This window comes from Sander lucioperca, chromosome 9 (genome assembly GCF_008315115.2).
Source record: "Sander lucioperca isolate FBNREF2018 chromosome 9, SLUC_FBN_1.2, whole genome shotgun sequence".
NCBI classification, from domain to species: domain Eukaryota; kingdom Metazoa; phylum Chordata; class Actinopteri; order Perciformes; family Percidae; genus Sander; species Sander lucioperca.
The window spans coordinates 14,039,583-14,064,323 of record NC_050181.1 but is presented as its reverse complement, the minus strand read 5'-3'; the positions used below and the strand labels follow the sequence as shown (position 1 = coordinate 14,064,323).

The 24,741-nt window shown below is 40.5% G+C and overlaps 1 protein-coding gene and 1 long non-coding RNA gene across 5 annotated transcripts in view; one reads left to right on the top strand and one right to left on the bottom strand.

The window, feature by feature from the left end:
- The window catches only part of LOC116049938 (CD2-associated protein), a 97,263-nt gene that overhangs the window by 59,304 nt on the left and 13,218 nt on the right, over positions 1 to 24,741 (top strand). For 2 of the 4 annotated variants that reach the window (XM_031299983.2, XM_031299984.2), the window contains 7 exons: positions 3,591 to 3,689; positions 8,009 to 8,062; positions 9,001 to 9,037; positions 12,675 to 12,737; positions 15,515 to 15,665; positions 17,711 to 17,820; positions 21,734 to 21,849. In XM_031299983.2, coding sequence (XP_031155843.1) covers positions 3,591 to 3,689; positions 8,009 to 8,062; positions 9,001 to 9,037; positions 12,675 to 12,737; positions 15,515 to 15,665; positions 17,711 to 17,820; positions 21,734 to 21,849 — 630 coding nt within the window. The remainder of the gene's footprint in view (positions 1 to 3,590; positions 3,690 to 8,008; positions 8,063 to 9,000; positions 9,038 to 12,674; positions 12,738 to 15,514; positions 15,666 to 17,710; positions 17,821 to 21,733; positions 21,850 to 24,741) is intronic. The other 2 variants (XM_036004940.1, XM_036004941.1) reach the window with 2 other exon arrangements.
- LOC118495798 lies at positions 719 to 16,924 on the bottom strand. Its single transcript, XR_004898235.1, has 3 exons — positions 16,841 to 16,924; positions 14,690 to 14,692; positions 719 to 730 (listed from the first exon to the last, which is right to left on the bottom strand). It is a non-coding gene; the product is annotated as an uncharacterized LOC118495798 (long non-coding RNA).

Genomic DNA, 24,741 nt, shown 5'->3' with positions numbered 1-24,741 from the left:
CGATAATGAAATCAAACTTCATCACTCATTCATGGCAAATTGTTTCACTTTACATGAGTTCAAGGAAAAATATTCATGACACAAATATAATGCTCTCATGACAGCTAATGTAAAAACCAACCTCTTACTGACATTTTAATGTAATGTTAATACATGAAGCTAAATAGTTTATTAAAGTTTGGTATGACAATAATGACGATGGTTATGTTGTCTAGGGTAATGTCAAGTTGTCATTATAAAGACATTGACAGGTTGTACTGTCTTGCTTAATGTCAAGTTGTCATAACACAGAGATTGTTGGGTAACACTTTACTTGAAGGTATCTACGTAAGAGTGACATGACACTGTCATGAACACATGACACTGTCATGACACAGTCATGACACATGAACCCTAACTCTAACTTTAACTTGTCATGACAAAAACCGAATGACACTTACTAAAAGAAGCATTATGTTATAAATGTTTATGACTTGTTTATAATGTTTATGACACGTTCATGACTGTGTCGTGTCACTCTTATGTAGATACCTTCAAGTAAAGTGTAACCGATTGTTGTCTTAATGTCAAGTTGTCATGACGAAGACATCTCGGACAATGCTAACTTTGCATTAAAAGTGTGTAATAATTTACAGAATGACACTTAATGACAACAGTCATGAATACTCAAAATGACTCCTTCGTGTTTATGACGGATGTCATGTTATAATAATGACAGTGGCATGTCAGTCTTATGAACACCCCTTCAAATAAAGTGTTACCCAGCAACAACTCGCCACCAGTCAGACTAACAGCTAGTTTTGGGTGATGTTATTTTCTTTAGTCTGTAGCCCCAACAGGTAAATTAGGTCTCCAAGCTAATGTTAGTAAATGTGTTGAAATATGAAACATCAAATACACATTTTAGATGATTGAGATGAGAGTATATCACGTTGTTTCTCACCCCTGTTCGCTCAGCGCCATTTGAATTGTATGTATATTGAATGTACACATGCAGGGGACTTCTACACGGAAGTTATTGTAAACAAACATTGTGATGGGGTCTATTTGGAAACGTATTACGATAGATATTGTGGGTTAACGTATGGCTTTTCCTGTAATGACTTTACTGTTCCCAGCATACCTATCGGTTATAGAATATATTCTGTATCAGAAGTCAGAGGTTGGATGGATCATTTGTGAACAGATTTACAAGCTCCCTCTTAAGAGAAATGAACAGAAGATGTATTCCCTGATCATTAGGATTGTTCTATAAGGGCGCTGACACACAGAGACGATTATCGGCCGTCGGACAGTCTGGCGAGGTCGGTGACTCGAGTCTGTTTGGTGTGTTCCGTGCCGTCGTCCGTCCGAGGAGCCGTCAGCCTTCATTTTGGCCAACCCGACATGTTCAGTCGGAGACAGGGCAGTCGGGACTCACCCGGAAATGGCGAGCGGACGAGCCTCTCAAAAACTGACGAAAATCTTTTAAACTGACCTTTGTCGATCTGAAATGAGGACAGATTCAGCAACTGCATGGCCTATTTCTCGCTTGAAATGTTTTCCGAAACACGTTTCGCTGAACTATTTTAGTACAATATGAGATCGTATTCTGAACAAGCCGCCATGACAGTCTGGCTGTGAATTTCCGGAGAAAAAAGAACCACGTGACGCGTTCGTCCAATCAGCTGCAGGTTTTAATTTTCTGGAAAACAATCAGACTGTTAATGGAAACAATACAGAGCAGCGCCGCCTGCTGCTATGGAGACGTATTACGTTACGCGCAGAGCGTATGCTCAAGTCGGCGTCTCTTCGGTGTGTTCTGAGGCACTTTTTGGACCTCGGGGACCCGACTGATCAGTCCGACTGCCTTTTCTGCCGACGGTCGGCCGTCTGGTTGGTGTGTAACTACCTACAAAACCCATTCTGAAGTAGTAAATTGCACATTGAAACCAGTGTTGCAACTCATTGATCACATTGCATGTCTCCTGCCATATTTGTTGAGGCATTTACAGATGGGTTTCTTTTTTTGTCACTTTAATTATTTCATATTTGTGTGTCCATTACAATGACTCATTATCAGTAGGACCTTTTTGTCACACATCAGCCCCATTCAGTCGTCTCAGTTGACTCCCAAAGGGTCACTGTCATTCAGGAATAAACAATTCCATGGTAACCAGGCAGAACATAAAGATACACAGACTCTGTCGGCTCAGCTCAGCGGCCTCTGGCAAGCTGTTGAGCTATGATGACTCATAGCATATAATGATGTTTTTTTCCTCAATCGCTTTGGCATTTACTGAAACAAAATTACAACTGTCAAAACTCTTAAGTACAATCCTCACACCACGTGGTACATTCAGCACTCTGTGTGACCTGTAAAAGGTGATTACTCAATCAAAATAATGAACTCCTGTTTCAAATGTAAATAAATCCATCAATGAATACGTCATTGTCATCAAAACAAAAGGTTCCTTTATCATTGCTTAGACCCAAGACGTCTTGGCAGCTGAATAGTATTGATGTCAGCCATGGCACACACTATACTTGCCCAATGTGCAGTATGTACACACCAGCCAACCACAAATACACAAAGGAAGCTTGTAAAGAAAAAAAAGATATACAACAGCAAAATTAGCAGGAACAAGATGTGCAAGAAAGAAAAAAAAGATGCTGCAAATGTATCAGTGGTATGTGTATGAGTCATCCAATGTCTTCTCTGTCTGGCCACAACATTTTATCGACATCACACCTGATTTCCTCCCTTGGAATGCAACGAGGGAAAAATATTTTTGGCATGACGCAGCCACCCACTACAACAATCTGCTGTGATATCCTCACCTGTCACCTGTTGGAGTTTGGTCGCTCTAAATTTAGAGGAAATGTAATTGTTCCACATATAGCCTAAGTCTATTAATCTGAAAACTTTTACAACAAAACCACATACCTATTATGTATCTAATGTATATGTGACAGGTTACTGTGATTGTTGGTTGCTCTATTTTGCATGTTGGGATTTACACAGAACATGTGAATAGTTGCATTTGAGAATATTATGATTCAGTAGCAAATGAATGCAAACTATTTTGATCTGCAAGGCAATGCATTTTGTGCCAAAGCAATGATAAATGACTATAGTCACGCGAACAACTGACCTACTGTTCATATAAATAGTCTTATAGTTTGGCGAAGTTAAAAGACCTTCGATGATTGTGCAAAAGCGATTGAGAAAAACTGTAATAGACCATGTCTCCTTCAGTTTCCCCACCAAGACTACTGTATATTAGAAAGCTACCGCCATCTAGTGGAGACTGTTGAGAATTGCTTGTGAAATGATCAGAAGTGTTGGTTTTTTTTTTATTTTGTTATCTGCTTTTTTTGTGGAGCCCTTTCAGCCCCCCCTTTTTTATTATAGAGACATTTTTACATCTTCCTTTCTTCCTCCCTACTACAGTAGAGGGACTTTAACATTGGACAGTGCTTCAAAGTTAAAGTGAAAATAAATAAATCATTATTAGACAGGCATATTAGACAGAAAGTGAGGAAGCAAAGGTCACAAATTGATCACTAAAGTGTTGTCATTCACGCTTTGTTAATTCGATCTCTAACAGGACACAGGAGAGCCCGGCTGGTGGCGAGGGGAGATCGGGGGCAGGGAGGGTGTCTTCCCTGACAACTTTATAGTCATGGTGACTGAAGCAGAGAAAGAGGTGAGATCAGCGCATGAACAAAACTACTACCATTGGAAACTATTCTCATAACTGATTAATCATTTTGCACGGTTGATTCGGGCTGGGTATCGTTCAGAAATGTTCGATACGATACCAATACCGTGACTTTGATACCGGTTCCTAAACGATCCTTTTTTCTATACCAATTTTATAAAACAAAAAGAAACTACAGCTTTACACATTAGACACAACTCTTTTATTTATTTTTCAGCTCCTACTACGTGAGCTCACTGAGGCTGATGAGATTTATTCCTTAGATATTGAATTTGGGTAATGAATGACGAGGCATTATTTGATGCTCGATACTTTGGAGGCAATTCGGTCGGTGCCTAAAAAGTATTGTTGGTTGTACAAAACAAGCAATTTGATGACACTTTGGGCTCTGGGAAATTGTGATGAGAATTTTAGACTATTTTTTGACATTTTACAGATCAAATGATTAGATGATAATGACACTAATTGTTAGTTGCAGCCCTTAAAGGAACAGTAATTATCTTTTTTTTGTATTGCATAAAATGGGTGAACATTGTAAAAGTCTTTAAAGTTCCCCTCCACTCAAAAATGTGTTTTTCTCATTGTCACTTCACTTAGATGTATGCATGATGTATGTACAGAGTGTTGCAAAGAGACTCCTGCCCACTGTCTAACTTGCAAAAATAAATGTAATAGCTGGCAACGTTTCGGTACTAGACCATCATCAGGCAAATCTGTTCTAGATTGTGACATAAGAACGCTGTTTTCACATCTGCTAAAGAGGAAAAGTTTAACATGTGGATGTACCAGCAGGGATTTGTGACAACATAACTAGTTTGGAAGCCGGTTCTGGTCCAGTATGCAACTTAAACAAGTGTAGTGTGGAAATTAGCATCTTACAGGACACATACACTAAGAATTGGACTTTTCAGTGAAGTAGGAAACATTTTGTGTGTAGTAGTTCAACTTTTAAAATGGCAAATAGTTGTATATTCTTGCATCATATTTCAATGCGGGAGAAGAAATAGACGTAATCTTAAAACCGGGTAAGTAGTTTGTTGAGCTTTTTTTGTGTGTGGAGGGCATCTCTAAATATTCTGTGGAAAAGTAATGTGGGTGTTGGTGCCTGCAATGCTTGGGCCCTGCACTGGTGTGAAAAGCCTGCAGACAAAGAGGAAATTACTGTTACCATTCTTACATAGTAATAGTCATAGTAGTCTTAAAAATGTTGTTTTTTGATGTATTGTTCCCCTAGTAAGAGAGTAAACCAGTCACACAAATGTTTGAAATGTCAACGTTTTTTTATTTTTTCACTTTATAAATAATAAAGAGACCAGCATTAAAAAGTTTGACTTTGAAGTGAGAAATATGTTTAGAGCCAGGAAATGTTTTATCTTAATAACTTTCACCAAGATATCTTACCAGATATGACTGAACAAAACGGTACTATACCTTACATCATCTAATTAATAGTATGTCGAGTATAAGCACAGCTTAGGTTTTCCACATAGAAAATCCTGTTTTAATTTTCATAAAGGCTCTTCCTCGTGGACAATAAGGCCTCTTGATAATCAGCCAGATGCCTTTTAGGAGAGTACGTATGCTACCCTGTCGCGTCTCTGCAAAGACCTGAACTGCTCACAGAGTGATAATCCTGAAGCTGCGCTCATTGTTGCTGAACACTTCAATCAGGTTAATCTTAAAAGGATTATGGCTGACTTCCATCAACATATTGACTGCCACTCCACACCACTGTTGACGTCACTGATGGTATCTAAGTTCAAAGTAGCTTTATTGTCATTATATTGAGAACAATATAACGAAATTTAGTTGGCAGTTCCCTGTGGCATAAAAACAAGAAAAAAAGACAGGTAAAACATGAAATTCCTAAGAACACAATAAAGTGCAATGTGATGGCAGCAGAAATACTGTATATAGACAAGTGAAAAAGGTCTATTATAAAGCAGCAGTCTACAAAAAGGGACGACGGAAAGAAAGTGGAACCACATTTTCAGGAGGGCAACCTCAAAGGCATGTGGCAAGGTCTATGAACTATGACACGATGTCAAGTGTTGATGCATCTTTAGCGAGTAAGCCAAACACATTTTATGCTCGCTTTGAGACCATCGGCAGTAGGGGTGTAACGGTACGCAAAAATCACGGTTCGGTACGTACCTCGGTTTTAAAGTCACGGTTTGGTTCATTTTCGGTACAGTAAGGGAAAGAAATGCAAACATTAAACTGCAGGTTGTTTATTACTATAAACTTTTTTTAACAATTTGTTTACACTTTTTAATAAAATATATATATATATATATATAAAATAAAAAAAGAATAAGAAATAAAATACTGCTGCAAAGTTCTCCACTAAATAAAATACTCTGTCTCAAACCAATATCACATAATAAAATATAATGAAAAATATAAATAAATAACTATGGATTACAGTGCAGCATTACCAATCCCAGCTTGTCAACAACCGAGTATGGTCGTAGATCAGCTGCTATAAAAACACCAATTGCTTTCGTTATTGCGTTGGCCCGATCGGAATTACCAGCAAAGGTCTATTTAAATGCCAACGGGAGCTGCGTTTGAATTACTGTCGTTTTTTTCCTTGTAGTAGTGATGTTCACACTCGCGTGATGCCTTTTCAAGTGCGTTAACAAGTTTGAAGTGTTGCCAGAAACATACCCGATCATTCCTGAGCAATGTCGGCACACTGCTTTCGTCTTATCGACTAGTCTTTGTCCGTTGACGTATTTCACTGGGAAACCGAAGTGTTCCCAAACAGGAGACCTTAATGATATGGGTGGCTCTTCGAGCTCCGGCTTGTCCATACTGTCTATGGGCTTGTCTGCATTGGCCATGACGCTAGCTAGCGAGAGGCTGGGCTAAAGCGTGCCGTGTATGGTGTTGTACAGCGCGCGGTGTGTGATTATTATTTTTTTCCCCAAACCACTTCAGCGGAAATCCTGCCCTGCAGTCGATTCATTGGTTTAGGTTACAGTGACGGCGGGTAGGTTTAGAGATCAGTGTTTGGTGTAGGCAATCTGTACAGTGATTGACATATTGACATGACCAATGAAAACTTTAGAATCAGCTGCAGGGCGGGATTTGCGCTGAACGCGGAGACTTCCGCCACTTAATATGTTCGTGTGGAAACACGAAAATTGACCTATGTTCCGCACACAAAAGATTGCATACGGTGCACGTGCGCACCGTACCGAAAGCCCTGTACCGAAACGGTCCAGTACGAATACACGTACCGTTACACCCCTAATCGGCAGCCAATAAACAAAAACAGCTGAAGCCGAGGTTAATGGATGGGTGGGCGCAGCTCTCGCACCCATCTCCCTTTCTGAGCATGAGGGTGAATAGCTTCAAGTACTTTGGTGTTACGTTTACATGCACATAATATTCCGGTTTTTGCCTTTATTCTGAATAAGACAATATTCCGACTTCAAAATTGGATTTTTTTCAAAGTTTTCCACCAGTGGTGGACTTGTTTGACCATGTGAATACAGCCTCCCTCTTTCATTCCTTCAACCCCCATCTTAAAAATGTTGCCATTACGATGTTTGTGCATATCCAAAAACCTATTGATATCCAAGTCTTTCATGATGTTTAAAAGTAGGTGTGTGTCTCCTTTTTTTTCTCTCTACTGCAGCCCTGCAAACTGTTGGCTAGTGAGTTAGTGTACATTGTACAACAGCCGTAGCAACACACAGAGCTGACCATAAGCCGTAAACAGGCAAGAGGCCGTAAAACCCCTATTGAAATGCGTATTCCGAAAGCGCTGTAGACATATGTTTTAAGAATGCATCTAAAACCTGAATATTACGGGCATATTCCACATTATTTTTAATTGGAAAAAGCTATATTCGGAAAAAAAGGCCTTTATATCCAAACGGAATATGCTGTTTACATGACCTGTATGAAATTCATAATATAGTCATATTCTGAATATATGGAAAAGTGGAATATTAGTGTGCGTGTAAATGTACTCAATGAGAGCATCCTGACGGGGAACATCACTGCCTGGTACAAAAACAGCACCTAACAGGACTGCAAGGCCCTGCAGAAAGTAGTTTGTTTGGCTGAACACACAATAAGCCGTGCCCCCAAGAAAAAAAGACAAGCAGAATCATTACAGATCAAAGTGGAGTGAGTGCGTTTGTTCTGTATGAAGGCTGAGTCCAACTGATTTCTGTTTGTTAATGCAAAGGACATTGGAGCCCTTTGATGTTATCACAGATAAAGGGTTTGACGTTTTCCACAGACATCGTTACTTCATTATATTCTGTCTTTTTATGTTTATATTTTAGACTCCCACGTCGAGAGGGTCACTGAGATCATCTCCCAAGCAGGAGTCAGAAGAGGTAAGCTGTCAGTGTTTCTGATGAAAGAAGACCACCTAGGGTATTTGGTATGAGTGTCAATATGTCTAATAGCCGGGTGGATTAGAGTGAACTCGCTAACAGCTCTGAACATGTGGTGTGTCATTTCAAAAGAAAAAAACAAAAATCCCTGCTGGTTCTGACTGCCTTTGGATCCCTTTCAGTTCAGGTCTCGTATTTATGCATGTCATGGTCAGGTAGGTTTTCCTTCAGGTTATGGTTTCCATGGGTCCATTTTGTACAACAGGTCCAAAACCTCTAGTCACTACCACCCTCAAAAGGCATTAAGTGTAAAGCACACATACGTTTCTGTGCTTAGTCCAGACCCCTGTTGCCTAATCTACAGTAGCTTGTAGTTCAGCTAAGAAACAGAGAAAGACTGGCTCAGCATCTTCATTAAGTACAGGCGTAGAACACCGTGGTGGAGTAAAGCCAGCACGTGGATGACGGACACTCTCTGTTGTATCTCCTGGAACATTCTGGAGGTAATAAATAGGTCTGAAAGACAGAATGTCAGAGTTGCAATGATATTTGAAGAAGAAGAGCCGATTGACATGACAGACAGATTTTGTCACATTGCTAAAATGTTCACGGACACAAGGTTTGTAGGGAGACATACAGTATATGCACACACAACTGGCCACATATTTCTTCTGTCTACCACAGCCTCCAACCTCCCTTAGCTCAGCCACAGTAAGTGTTCTTGGGTTTCATGAAAGGCAGTTATTATTATTATTATTATTATTATTATTATTATTATTATTATTATTACAATTACATGATAACTTAAACTAGCAAAGACACTTTGCCTAGTTTGTTGTTCTTTCTCTTATCCCTCGGGCTTGGGATTTCTGTATTTGAGATAAAAGATGTCAGTCACTCTGACCTATTTTTCATCTCTCCCCCTCTCTTGCTCCCAGAAGCCGAAGAAGCCACCTCCACCGTCAAAAAACATAGGTAAGTAACACTTTACACCCTTCACCTCATTAAATCCTATCCACTCAGTGGTACGAGGAAATGATGCTACTTTATGGGTCTGGCAGTGGAACACACTGGTTCTCCAACAAAAGTTCACTTAATGTTGAATACGTTTACCGTATACTGCCTATGAATATGCAGAGGCGCATTGATTGGATCTGTAGTTGTAGTATCTGATTATGTGTTGGTTGCAGTCACAGCACATTTCATAGTAACAGATTCTCTCATTTAAAGAACTTAACCTTTTAACATTCGGTTCAGGGATTAGTAAATCATCCAAGCGTAATGAAGTGGTTTTCTGTCTATAGACTGGTTTACAAAGGTTAGATGTTGATGGGCTAATTCCTGACTTTGTCTTAGTTTTGGAATATCACAACAGAGACTGCCATAGAACAGAGAGAGACTATATAAATGAGAATATGACTGAGAGCTGGATATTAGAAGCAGTTTAAAACAATGCTGTCTTACCTTGAAAGTGGAGTGGTGATCCCACAAGATCCTGACAGCCGTTATGATGATTGGGAATATTTAAAATGTTATGTTGAAAGAAGGAAACATTGTATTTTTTGTTTTTGCATGCTAATAGTGGGACAGTTGCCTTTTTAAACTACATATATCCAAGTAATACTAAATAGGGTTTCTGCATGGTTTGCCATGTTAAATTTCTGCCTTTAAATACCACATAGAATGCAATTTTATTTGCCAGAGTATAAAAGTATGATGCAAAACCAGTAGAGACCATATGTGGTCCCACATCCCTGGCCCAGGGACCTGAGGGACCTGTATGAAGCCGTGGAACATCTGCTACTGGACCATAAAATACAAATTATAATTATGTAACTTATTTAATTTTGTGGCACTGATATGTTTAACTAAAGTAGGTCATTAGTACTAGAGGTGTTTCTTTTAAAAAAAAAAAAAAATTTCAAAGGGCACTGTGAACACACCACAGGGCTCTTTTCTTCATAAACAGTTTTATTTTTTGAAAGATTTTTTTTGGGCTTTTCCGCCTTTATTCGATAGGATAGCTATGTGAGAAAGGGAAAGAGAGGGGGAAGACATGCAGGAAATCGTCACAGGTTGGATTCGAACCCTGGACCTCTGCGTCGAGGCATAAACCTCCAAGCGTATGTGCACCTGCTCTACCCACTGAGCCAACCCGGCCACATAAACAGTTCTATTTTGATGAGCCACAGGGGAGTGCCCATCAACCGGTCAGACAAGGCAGAGCAGCCACAGCGGGATCAGACAACTATGCTAGGATTGGGATCCCGCGGTACCCATCACAAATCTTGCGGGAGCCGGCGGTTTTAACAGGGGCTGCGGCTGGGTCTGATCAGTGCTGTAACCGACGGTTAGATTCGCCTAGCTAGGTTGCATAAAAAATCAGCAACGCACACAGCGCATCCAACGCACACAGTGCATCCAGCCAAATGCTTTATTAATACTCCTCTACTCCCTCTCTCTCACTTCTTTCCCGGGGCTCTGTGCCCCGCCCCTTTCTCCTACTGCGACCTGAGGGATCCAATCAGCAGGGACTTTAACATGAAATCGGTTAGAGTGCGTTATAAGACAGGGAAACGAAACAAAATAAAACAACCTGAACAAAGAAAACCACAGCCAACAACACGTTCTAAAATAAGTGAAATTAAATAAATGAATACAATGTCACTTTGCCCTTATATTGCACTAGAATAACTAATTATTGCACTTGAATGTAATTATGCACAAGAACGTAATTTCGCAACTTATTACTGATACGTATATATATTTATTAATACTACACAGTAAAATTACTGGTTTCCCTGCAGGAGGGGAGAAGACACAAAATCAATGGCCAATCTATTGACAGTCAATCTTATGTTTGCGGTGCGGGCGGGACCCAACACACAAGCTGCGGGAACGGGCGGGAGCAGAACACGCACACTGGGGGAGCGGGTGGTAATGGTCAGAAAGGATTCAAAATACAGTCCCGCGCAGGGCTCTAAACTAGGCTTCCTACCTGTCTAGATAGTGTGGCCATAGCTTACTTTATTTTACTAACATTAGCTATTTGACCTACTGAAGCACGGATAGTTTACGTATGCTTAGTCGTATCTTTAAAGTGCCCATATTATGAAAAAATCACTTTTTCTGGGATTTGGGGTGTTATGTTGTGTCTCTGGTGTTTCCACACACATACAAACTTTGAAAAAAATCCATCCATGCTGTTCAGAGTGAGATACAGTTTCTGAATGTGCCCTGCCTTCAGTCTCTGGGTGAGCTGTTCAAAATCGGCACGGCTTGTGACGTCACAAGCCGAAACGAGCAGGCTAACCGCGACCATTAGCTCGTAGCGTTAGCATGCTAATGCTAACGCTAGCATGCTACCTCGTTCTCAATAGCAAAGCACTGCTACAACACACACAAGTTCACCATAATCTACAAAAGAACTACTTAAATGTGCGCCCTCATTTAGAAGTCTCCTAGCTAATCCTGCCTTGTAACTGACTGAAGTTGTAGAAACAGCCTTTCTTTTACTGTCTATGGAGCTAGCTAGCTGACATGATCTACATCTGAGCTACTGGGCATGTGCAAGTGTAATCAAAGATAGTACAGAAGAAGAAGAAGAAAAGAGGTCTCACTCTGTAGCTAAAACAGAGACCAGCTGAAAAGAGGATCTGCAGCAGTGAGAGAGAGCACTGCAGTACAACAAAAATATGGTGTTTTTTGAAAATTAAACCATGTAAACCTATTCTGGTACAACCTTAAAATACAATTATGAACCTGAAAATGAGCGTAATATGGCTGCTTTAAGTGACATTGCATTGAAATTTAATTCAAATGATTGGGTCAGCTTCAACTGTGGTCATTGGGTTTTTAAATAGCACAGTAACCACATAAATACAATTCACACAAAGGACTACGCTCTAAAATGTAGACTTGTTGTAGTTCAACTCAATACATGAAAGGTTTTCAAGGAAACCCCTGTTCCAGGTTGACATGGCGGTTTCTCTTTGTGTGTTTTTCTAGTTTTTCTTTCACCGAACATGAAAGTCAAAGGCAGGTTAGTTTCACGGTGCTTCAGTGTCACTGTTAAAGCAGCGGTGCTTCATATCGGCACCAAGATCTACAGTTTGCAGAATGCACACTTGCATCGTTGTTTTCCTTTCTGCACAGGAAGTAACCGCGTTTGCTTTCATAACCTTGTACCTCTTCATTGTGTTGCAGTTTGATGCGTGTATGTCTGAGACATCAGCGAATGTGTCCGTATATGACTTCCTGTCTGTGTTGAGATTCTTTTTAAGTGTATACGTATGTCTCGCACAATCAAAACCAAAAATAAGTGCTTGCAGCTGTACTTGCAGAGTACATTGTGTGCCAGATAGAGATCAGTATTACATTTATGTGTATGTTACTTTATGTGTCCCAATGCCTGGTAGCGTGCAGTGTGTGTATGTGAGTGAGTGTGTGCATGCTTGTGTTAAGCGAGCAGCAGTTTTCTTTGTATTGCACTTGTGAAAGTGTGTGTGTGTGTGTGTGTGTGTGTGTGTTCCTTCTCATTGTCTGGTGAGTCTTGAATCAGACGGATCAGACAGTCTAGGTGACGTTCTGTGGACCATGTTTTGTTTTTCAGCTCCCAAGCCGGAGGTTCCCAGTGCCGACAAGAAGCCTCTTCCCGTCATGCCAGAGTACAAAGGTAGGACCCCCTTTATCTTTCCTCACATCCATCTCTCTACCGTCCTCATCTCATTTCATCCTCTCACTTTCTCACTTTGTTTACACATTTTGCACCACACATCCGAAAGCTGCCATTTTGACGCCTTTTCCAAATTCGGAGCACTATTCCTCATGCACTGTGCGCTGTGTCGCCACTAACTCGTCTCTTGACCTGGGAAGGAAAGCACAAATTAACATTTATTTCTAAACTAAGCTCACAAGCAGCGTAAAAGCTCCACACGAGGTCAAGTCAAGTCAACGTTATTGTCACTAATGTGCCAGACATCCAGAGGAATTGAAAATGTGTTTCTCTTTGACCCACTGTGCATTAAGTGAAAAAAAAAATATACACAAAATATTTACAATACAATAATAAACTCCAAATAGTGCTAAGAATTAAACTCGGGGCTGAAACTACTGTTTGAATTAAAAACATTGGAATGTTGTTAATAACTTATGGTGACATTATCAACACGCTCAGCATAGACTAAACTGATATATGAAATCAATGTAGGCACCAACAATCCCCACAATATACAAAATAATGCTCTAAAACTAGGAAGGAAAGTTCAATTAGAGTAAAATGACTCTGACTGTTTTTAATAGATGGGAATGAACAGATTTCCCCTGTTTAAACTTCTGTTGTCGTTCTGGGATTGCAGGATGCATTCACACCTGAGGTCAATTGGTTTTAGTTATGTAATCACATCACATGGCGAGCTCTGTCAAGTCATTCTGAAAATGCTCTGAAAAGATTCTTAGTTTCTATCTTACTGTGCGTGTGTGTGTGTGTGTGTGTGTGAGTGTGTGAGTGTGTGTGTGTGTGTGTGTGTGTGTGTGTGTGTGTGTGTGTGTCGCCTACACTGTTGTGTCAATGTCGCTTTTTTGCACCTTGCAAGAATTTCAGATCTGTGTGAGTGTGGCATTGGAATTTAGTTTTGCCATATAGTTTTTAAAATCAATATTTAAGAAATAACAGTTATGAAATGGTACTAGGTAAAATAAATGTACATTTTGTCAGTCAGAACTGGCACAACATCTAAACAAACATTTAATTATAGTTTTTCTGGAGAAACAGTAATTCTATGATGATTATGAAATTGATAACACACATTTAATTACACAATAGAAAGGAGCATGACTATAAACCGTTTGGCTAAAAAAAAAAAAAAAACCTATGAAAAGCCGTTTTGGGTCTTTTTTCCACTTTTCTGACTTTTTTTCACAACTTGAGTTTTGGTTGAACTAAACACATAGTTTACCGATTTACATGTGAAAATATGTTGGCTCTATACACGCTAAAAGTATTGCTTTTTTAAATGGAGCCTGGTGGGTTTAGTGAACGCAATTTCCCAGATGTTCGTACGTTTCAAAAAAGGATCTTAGAAATCCTTTCCATAATGTTGTCAGACACTTAGAACATTAATCTGAGCCTGTCAGTGGTAAAACAAGCACTTTTGTGAAGGTAAATATAAGATGGACAATTGCCCTATTAATTTACATTGTAGCTTGTTTTGCAGACTGCAGTGATCTCGCTTAATACTGGACCATTGTCAAAGATTGTTGTTCCCATCAGTCACTCAGACACAAAAACACAAGAAAATAGGGTCCAGGTTGAAAAAAATGGTAGTTACCCTTTAACTGTGCAATAGACCTTCCACAAACATTTCTGAGACTGCAGTTCCCTCTTTATCCACAGATGATAACTGTAATGCTCAGTTTTGTTTTCTTGATAACTGAAAGTAGGAGAATAGATTCAGTTTCCCCCCCCAAATGTTCACTTGTGTGCGAGAAATTCTCATTTTCAAGTTTCCATACCACATACCGTATAAACAGTGGTTACAGATTTATCCGCTAAGGTGGAGAAATTAGAAAGAGGTTGTAGGATGGAAACATGTCATAGGATAGACAAGACAAAAGCCCCTTTCACACAGCCTGACGAAGCAGCATTGCCGAAGTCGATAACTGACAGAAACAATGCATGCAGTAGTCCGCTTTCTCTTCCACTCGCTCTATCCCTTCTTAAACACACACACACATACACATACACCAGCAGGCGCTGTGGCGCCGCAGCCATCTCTGTCCTTTTCTCTACTAACAATTGTGCTACTATATATTTTTGCTCCCAGAAGGCTATGTGAAATAACACCCTGGGCGGCATTCTGCTGCCTTTGCTTGGTTATCTGTGAATAAAGCCGGCATAACAGCAGACCTTCATTGCAGCTGTTTCAGAATCTCTGTGTGAAAGGGGCTACATTATAGTAACAGAGAGAGAGGGAGATCACAAGAGTGTCGAATGCGTAATGACATTTGTCTCATCCTGTTGCACAACTGCACTTTTACGAGCGTAATATCCAGAAAAAAAACTGTTTTCTATTTGGATCATTATGTTACAGTACTGACTGTTGACTTGAAGTTCAGCTGCGGATACACTTTATCAGCAGACACGCTTGTTGAACATCAGTTTGTCCTGGTCGTTTCAGCTCTGCACAAAAACAAATTGACTTTTTGTGACTCAGACTTAAAATAATTTATCTCAGTTTATGTGTATGTAATTTGCAGGAAGGTGAAATTTAGTGAGATGCAATGTTCTCTTGGAGACTGTCCAGGATACAGTGGTATTTCTATTATATATGTGTACACTATCTCCTTTCTGGCACTTTGTTTCTCTTTTATCATTCACAATTTCATCAAAGTGGGGCCCATCTTCCATTTTCCAACTCTCCTCTCACCTCAACTCTTCTGTCTCCGTTTCAGTTGACAGGCCGACCCCAGATCACAAACCATCCAAGCCTGCAGCGCCTTTGGTCCCGCCCAAGAAGCCGGTCCCCCCTCCTGGGAAAGGCAGGCCAGGTAGCATCCCACCAAAGAGGCCAGACAAGCCTCTTGCTCCCTCGCCAAGCCTCAAGTAAGTCTATTATGTGTCTATTCAATCTCTCAGTCCAGCATTTGTTCATCCAGCCTCTTTGTCCATCTATCTGAATGCCATTGACCTTTTATACTATGAACTCTAGTGCTGTCCATACAACACCAGTGTAAGTCCTGTCCTGTCTTGTATATGCATGTTAACATCCACAGTAGGTAGTGTCAAGCAATGGCATTCTGTTGAAAGAACAGGAAAGTAGACAGTAATGATGACGGGTGACGTGCACAGATCGAGTGAGTTTTTAGCCCAATTTATGCCTCTGCGTTAAATCGACGCCGTGGATATGTGCGTAGGTACGTGTAGATACTGACCCTACGCCGTGGCCTGAAGTGCACCTCCACCTGATGAGGCAGACCGCAACAACTGTGATTGGTCCGTTTGGCCCCTACTCATTTCCTGTTCTACTTCTCCGTGAACAACATGAAATCAAGGAGAGGGTTAACTTTTCCTGCTACAACTTTACGACCATGGTCAGAAAGAACAGGGAGACACTTTGTTTCTCCGTTTCCACGGTGAAACAAAGTGGTACCAGCGTACACACATGGCGGTAGGGTTGGGTATCGTTTGGATTTTTTCCGATACCGTTGCTAAAACGGTACTTTTAACACAGTGCCTAAACGATCTCTGAACCGATACTTTAAAGCAGAGGAGGAGCCCAAAACGACAGTTGCCAACATTTAGGAACGGCTTGTTTATTGCCAAGGCCATATGGTCAAAATGAAATGATTTATTACAAATGTTATTACAATAACTTATGACAATAACTTATTTCACCAGTAAATGACAAAAACAACCAATTGATGGGAAACGTGTATTTTACAATAACTTTGAAAGCCCCATGAGGCTGACGAGGCGAGTTTTAAGTAAACACACCGCCTGTGTTGTTTTTCAACAACGGCAGCTGCAGGCTGTTACGTCCCGGTGTTGGAATCCTCTACAGTGAAATACAGTCACACTTTACACAATTTAACGTTAGCTTTCAGCATTTTAACCGTGTTTAATCCAGCTACTAGCTAATGCTAGGCTAACGTTACCTCCTGCCAATTGTAATGTTAACTAGCGAGCAAGTTGCAGCGATGTTTCTTTTCTTTTACTCTATCCGTTTCGGAGCATTTTCAGAGCGAAGTGCAAGCATTTATGTAGCACCGAAATGAGACACCGAAATCCGCATTGCTATTCGGTCCAGTAGATACCGGTCGTTAAGGCACCGGTGCCGTATTAGCACCAGGTCTCGGTACCCAACCCTACATGGCGGCTCTGCTGTTCTCTTAAAGAGAAACACTTAAACAACGCAGACACCAGCGCACACGTATAAACTTCAGGCCACTTCCACTATGCGTAGAGCCCCTACAGAAGCATAAATCCTCTTTAGCCTGTGTGAACCAGACAAATCTGCAAGCTCATGTTTAATTTCTTCTGGCAGATCCGTCTGGTCCCCCTCCCATTCAGACGGATCTACAGCTGGCCAGAACTTGGTCAGACCAATCACAACCGTTTATCTCGTATGGGACGGGTTTCAAACAACGACTGACATTGTGGAGCCTTTGGGCTTTACGCAAAATACGTGAATACGTCATTTTTGGCATGCGCACTCTCGCGGCAGGGACAATGCAGCGAGCATAACCTAGCTTAGTAAAGAGGAGCGCCTTTTTGTCAAAAACAACCAAAGTGGCGGCAGCTGAAGTGTAACTTTATGTTGTAGGACTATTTTAACATTCTGATGGCAAAAACAGAAACTCTTGCTTGCAGACATGTTGATGCAACACAATCACAGCTCATCTGTGCACGCTGTCGTCAGTTTACATTTGTCCGTCTCTCAGTGCTCCATTACGTTTTGCTGCTCTGATTGGTTGTAGGTCTTTTCAATTGTGTCCAGAGGCATTTTAGTCACCGGCCATTGATAACACCCCTTGGAAATAGAAAATGAACAGAGAGGTTCCAGAATAACACGCATTTGCAGTTTGTTCAGTCCGGTCATTTCATGTCATCTCTTGTCTATCTTTTCCATGTTTCCCTCTTATCTACAGGCACAATGGAGAGGTGCCTTCCACACGACCAAAGTTAGACTTTGAGCCATCATTGCCCCCCAAACCTAAAACTCTGTCTGGGGACTGGGGGGAGAAGTCTTCGGATGTGGGTATGTACATGTACCGTTTGCCTACAGACTATGTCTAACTATAATCAAAGTCCTGACTAATGGGATCATTAGTTTTGCTTGACTTCTGTCAAAATCTTGAAATGAAATTGAACACAAATCTGCCCCTGCAGTCGAACATTTGACTTTGTTTGCATGCTTCATCTAAATACTGCTACAACTACTACTACTACTACTACTACTACGGTATTACTGCTACTCATGTAACATGCTACTAAACGGTATTGTTTACTACACTTTCTTTGGAAATTGGGGTTTGTGGTGTCTGGAAAATATCAGTCCAACCAGGTTCATACATTAGTTGATTATCTTTATTCAGTAGGGGTGGGAGAAAAATGATTATCCCTAGTACTAACCTTGCAGCTGGGGCTAAAACTATAGTATTTATCATCACCCTGCAGTCTCTTCTCTGCTCCGTGTCGGGGCTGAGCTTCACATACAAGCATACACACACACACACACACACACACACACAGAGAGCGAAGTCAGCGGACAGCAGATCAGAGAGGCAGCGGTGGACACAACTTCTCATTACTGTAGCCTAAGTAAGTGCAATAAAACCATCATGAGTAAAAAAAGGCAACACTTTATCAATACACCTGTTCAACAAGCATAAACATGTACGTAGACATGTAGAAAGTGATATTTTAATATCTGTCCCAGTTTCTCACCCACTGCCGTTATGTTTTAAACAAGCACTGTACGATTGCTCGGTAATAGCTAAGTGACAAGCTGAAACCGTATGTATGAATCTGTAGTTTAGTTAAGTTGAACTGTTTATCTGAGTTTGCCACGTATAATTCAATTTGGCAAATTCTTGTAAACGTAGCTGCTGACACACATGTGCACACACACACACACACACACACACACACACACACTCACACATAAGGCGGTTGAATAACAGTTGAAATGGGTATCAGCAGCAGCAACAACAACAACAACAACAACAACAACAACAACAACAACATCCACCGTGTATTGAGAAAGTTAATCAGCTAATTGATGGGCAAAACAGTTACGATGTAGTTGCGATACATTTTGAAAGGGTAATCATCAATGGGGAAACGCCAACGCTGACGTCATCGCACTTATTCCGACCAATGGTAGACCTTCATCACTCATGTCACAGAGCGACAGAAGGACAGTGTTATGAGATTGTAGGGCTAGCCCTAGGCCCTGTGGACCATGGTCCAGCAAAAAAAGTAGCACACACCTCTTTCTTTATTTTCTTGTTGGGTCACACAGTGACCTTTATATTGTATTTCAGTCGTGGAAGAGCATTAAATAGTGACAACAACAAGAATTGGAACCAAGTTGCAAGAATCCAAAAAATCCCTCCAATCCTATTATAGAGGCATTCCTTTCCTTTTTTCCATTTAATTTTATGTATACAAAGATCTGCTTGTATACCAAGGTGGTTTATATATTAATTTAAGATAGTCTAGCAAATTGCCACAAAATCAACTTGGTAAAAAATCAACGTGGTAAAAGTACCATGAGTTAATCCAACCCAGAGTCCCCATGTATAATGGAATACTATACTACATTGAATACCTCAATTACTGTTAAAAGGTATTTCTAATTAACCTTTCCTACCAAGAGTTCCCTCACATCAACCTTTAAAACATTGTCAATTATCAGTTTGCAGCTGTCAGGTTTTGAAAATTGTAGCCGTCAATGTGAGTTTGGGAAAATTGATCTGTAGATTATATGCAAATGTGCCTTTAATAAAATGGTGAAAGATGTGAGGAAGCACAGAGCTCAACAATGACCGCCCACTTTTTGAACAGCTCTGGTTCGGAAAGTGTTTTTCCCCGTTCAATATCTCCATTGGTGTTTCATTAAATTCTTATATAAAGAGTTTTGAGGCCTGGAACAAAGCCAACCGACTCCGAATAACATTTAAAAAAAAAAAAAAATAAGGTACAAGACTGTGTACAGAAACTGTCATAGACTTAAATGGTAGAAACACGCTCTAGCTGGTCGAGGGTTTGCGGGTGTGGTAAACATTTCCATGGTAACAGAGAGTTTGACCAATCAGAGACGTCGTTGTTATGCTTAGGATTGTGGGTAGTGTCGTACTTCTCCATAAGACGTTGATTTCATACGGACTTCTAGCTTCTACAGGAGCAGAAACTTTCGTTTCACAACCTCGGAGCTCGTGGATAGTCTACCTTGGATGGTTTAGCCATTATTGCTAATAATCAAAATCCTTATGGAGAATATGAATGGGATTTTTATTTTGACACTCAGAGAGTCAGAGAGAAAAATAAAAAAAGACAGGAGGTGGAGGGAAAACTTTGAGCAGGAACAGCCGTAATTGGAAAGATGAAATAGTTTAAAGGTTGATGTTTTGAAAGTGGAAGAGAAGCGTTTAGTGACAGAGAAAGAGACACAAAGGAAGAGAAACTGCGGCAGAAAAGTCAAGAGAAAAAATCTGAGATGGATTTGACAGAGCTGACCTTCAGGTTTTTCACTGCAGTGTTCTCTGTTTGTGACTGATTCCTTTTAAAGGTGATAAAGAACTGCTAAAACTCCACATTTCTCAACAGGACACCGATCGACACACATTACCATGCATGAACATTTAATCTTTCATGCAGTCACAGGCAATGCTTTTTAACTTTTTAGCATTTGACCACAGTTGCAAAAGCTTTGTTTGTTATGACTTATTATTTCCTCTGCTTAAGTTTGTTGTGTTCATATGCACATACTCATAAACAAATGTTATGTTACGTTACCATATATTTGCATTTAAATGCATACCATCCATCCACCTATTCCTAAATTTCCCTGTTTTAGTATAGGTATATATATATATATTATATTATATTAAGTTTTGATAAGACATGTACCTGTTTTCTGATTTGCTCACATTTTAACTTCCTTTTGATGCAAACTCAGCACTTCCTCCAAGTTTACTTGGTTGCCCTGAATTTCTCTTGTAAACAGACATTTTGTTTTCATTGTTCACTGTTTTTTATCAATTAAAATCACTTGTACCATCTAAACTTAGCACAAAAAGTAAGGAAATTTGTGTTTAGTAGATTATTTCTCTGTGGTAACAATGCTTTTTGGCAATACATCTAAGTTTACTTTGCCCTTTCTTCGATCGCTGGTATGCTACTGTCAATGAAACTCAACACTTAAATCACTAATCTTTCACAGTTAAAACGACCGAACAGCTTGTGTGTGAAAGCTACCTAATGCTGCAAAAAAGCTAAAAACCTACTGTATGCCTGACGTTGGCTATGCTTGATGATAACCCACTTGATCATAAGTGAAGGGATGTCCACACTATACTGTATGTGTGCAGATACTTCCAAAGGGGCCATGAGCTCCACAGGAACAACTAATAAGGATAGATCTCTGAATTGTACAACGCTTCCCCTAATACAGAATGGAAGAAACTGCCATTTGCTGGCAAAAACACCTCTTTGGCAGAGGAAAGAAAAATATGGCTTAATAGTGATACATAAAGCCTATTAGGAAGTACATGCTCACACTTTCATAACATGATTTAACTGAGCGTTATGGTCTGTATACATAGCCATGGAGAACACAAAAGGTCTGCCCTAGATGTGATTACACTCTTAATAATTGTGTGTGTGTGTGTGTGTGTGTGTGTGTGTGTGTGTGTGTGTGTGTGTGTGTGTGTGTGTGTGTGTGTGTGTGTGTGTGTGTGTGTGTGTGTGTGTGTGTGTGTGTGTGTGTGTGTGTGTGTGTGTGTGTAAAAAAGAACTGTGCCCAAGCTGTTAACTTGCATTCAAATTGAATGCAATGAAATTGGCAGCTCACCCTTTAATGTTCCCTTAGTCAATGGCTGAAATATTCCACTGTTAATTTGTCTTCCTAATCTTTCCTATCTATCTTTCCTATCTATTCTCGACAGATCTGATGAGTTTTGATGAGTTGTCGTCTACCTCGGAGAAGCTCTCTCACCCCACTGCTAACAGACCAAAGATGCCTGGCAGGAGGCTGCCCGCCCAGTTTGGTGGAGCACAATCAGTGAGCATACACATGCTTGGGACGTTTAGAATAAGCAAAATATGGAACATTGTTACTGTGTCTTTCTAATTTGCATTTCACTGCCGATTTAATTTCATTGTGACGGACAAGATGTCATGTCACATTGCTGTTGCAGGTGGAGAGTCACATTCAGATGTCACAAGTAATTTCAACATACTATATATGAAATAGGGTTGGGGGTTCTGATAACCGTTCTATTTTAGATCCGGCTCCGGTAGACAAAAATACCCAGATTCATTATGATCAGGCACCAACAAATCTTTTAACAAACCGTTTTTTCCCTTTCCTTCGTCTTTTGTTTTTGCAAGTAGCAATGTAGAAAACATTTCAGTAACGTTAGGATGCTTTTAATCATAACTTAAAGGGATATTTCACCGTTGGAAAGATGAATATATCTTTAAATTGGGTCATTTATGTAGTAGAAATGTGAATTTTCGAGGCCGAGAAAAGCCAGAAAATGTGTTTTTGGCTCATGTGGATGAAAGACACCAAATCCCAGAATGCACTTGCTTCGCAGCTTTACAGTCCACTCCCAAGCCATGCCTACCGTTTATAGACAGACAGACAGTGAGACAGCATTCAGCTCAACTCAAGTGTGTTTTATTGTCATTTCAACCATATACACGAAAAAACGTTTCACAGTGGCTCAAGTGGTGTTACACATTTAAAATATATAAAAATGACATACGAAACAGGCTACATTTAGTGCATACACATTATATGCTCTGTAAAGTTCAGCTAACGCATACTAGCATTAGCGCTTGGTGGGCTGTAAACACCGAGTATAAACACAGCCGTAAATTTGCGTGTAATGTAGAATGGTCGGCATTTAACAGTCACAAACTCCACCAGCAGTTAGCAGTTAGTTGGATACAAGCACCTCATTTCTGCACCAGTCCGTGTTAACACAGCCCACCTCCACTAGTCTTACCCGGCGACAGAGCAGCAGGCCTGGTAGCTGGATAGTCCGGTACACTGTTGTTCAGCCATGTTTCCACAACAACAAAAACACAGCAGTCTCTGAACTCGTGTTGGGAGTTTCGTTGAAGTTGGATGTAGTCCAGTTTGTTGTCTAATGAGCGGACACTTGCAAGCAGGATTAATGGAACAGGTGGCCCGGCGTTTCACCGCTGAGGATGTCCCCTTACCAGCTAGCGGCATCGAGCAACACCGCAGGCTGAGGTGCTGGTCTCTGTAGCAGGCGAAGCTCGCGTAGTGTGTTGAGTATTCCGTCTGTAATAAAGTGCCCTGCATATTCTCCGATCTGTACCAATGTATGTACACATGTGCGGTCGTTTAAATGCACATAATTGTTGTAAAAGTTTGCTGCTGAAAAGAGAGCCTGTTTAGCAAAGCTTCAAGATGGCTAACACTCGTTTTTCTTCGGCAAGCTTTGAGTAAAGACGACAACCCCCTATGGGCGGGTTGAAAACATGTGGAAGTAGCTCCTACTACTGGCTGTAGTCCATTACCTCTGGGCAAAAAATCTTCCGATGATGCAAAAATCGTCGTTTTCCGTCATCGGATTTTTTTCCTGACCCACAATACAGAGATCTCTCGTCTCAGGGGGACATGAGGGAGGGAAGCACGGCCATTCAAAAATACTACAGTGTTTCTACTGATACAATGCTTAATGCTAAATCGGTGAAGTATCCCTTTAATTATAACTGAGCTGGTGATGACCTTTGCTTTCACCAGTTAAAATGGCACACATCACTTGCCTCAAATTGATCAGCTGTAGCTCATCACCGTTAATTCTGTAACGTCTAAAATTACCTTTTTGGCTGGTGTCTGTCCTCTATGCTGGCGTCTATGCTTTATATTTTGGTGAGGGTTAGACACCACTCTACAACTGTGAGTGCATTGTGTCTTTTTGATGTTCAACAAATGATGTAGCTGCGTAGTAATCACAGTTCAGAAGAATCTCTGGATCAAAGTTGTATTCATATCGATGCAAATTTAAAGCTAATAAACCAAATAGTTGTGCATATTGATCTCTAATATTTCACAGCCAGCTTCCAGGAGGCTACACCTATTACTTTAGGATACATTTAATCATCATAACATATTGTATGCTGCTGATTGTTGTTCATGCTGATGTTTTTAGATTAGAGCTACAGGTTGTGAACATTAATCAGACTACCATTCAAAACTGTCTGGCTTCCCAGCTAAAACTAGGTTACTACAAATCCATATTGTTTATGCTTAAGTTCCTTTTTTTTTATTTTTTATTTTTTTTTTTTAATGTCAGTTGAGTTTTACTTTTCTTTTCTCACTTTCTTTTAATATTGATGTGCCACTCACTGGATATCCTTTGACTCTGAGCTCCCTCAGCTCTCTGTAACCTGTCACACCCCTTCACTCACTTACCCTCCGTCACGCGCACTCTCATTCACACACACGCACGCACACACACACACACACACACACACACACACACAGACAGACAGACACACACACATACACACAAGCAGCCCTCCTCCCACAGGGGTCTCACCGCCTGCCTTACTCAGCCTTCAGTCACTTGTGTCAAGGCGTCACTTGTCTGAATGACTGTGTGAGAATAACTGTCAGGCGTCATTGGGGAAAGGCACTTCCCTGCAAGTTGGTAGAATATAATCACGTCTGTTCCCCGTACTAAGCTGAAAACTAAAGGTGATAAGAGCTTTTGAAACTGTTGCTCCTAGACTGTGGAACGCTTTGCCTCACGTTTTAAGAGTGGCTACCTCTGCTGACATTTCTTTTTAAAAAGCAGCTAAAGCCACATCTTTTTAGTCAGGCGTTCGTTTAACCACATTGTTGACTGTATTCCTTTTGTAGTTTATGCTTTTGTGTTTTACTGTGATTTACTGTGATTTATTTTAGCTTTTT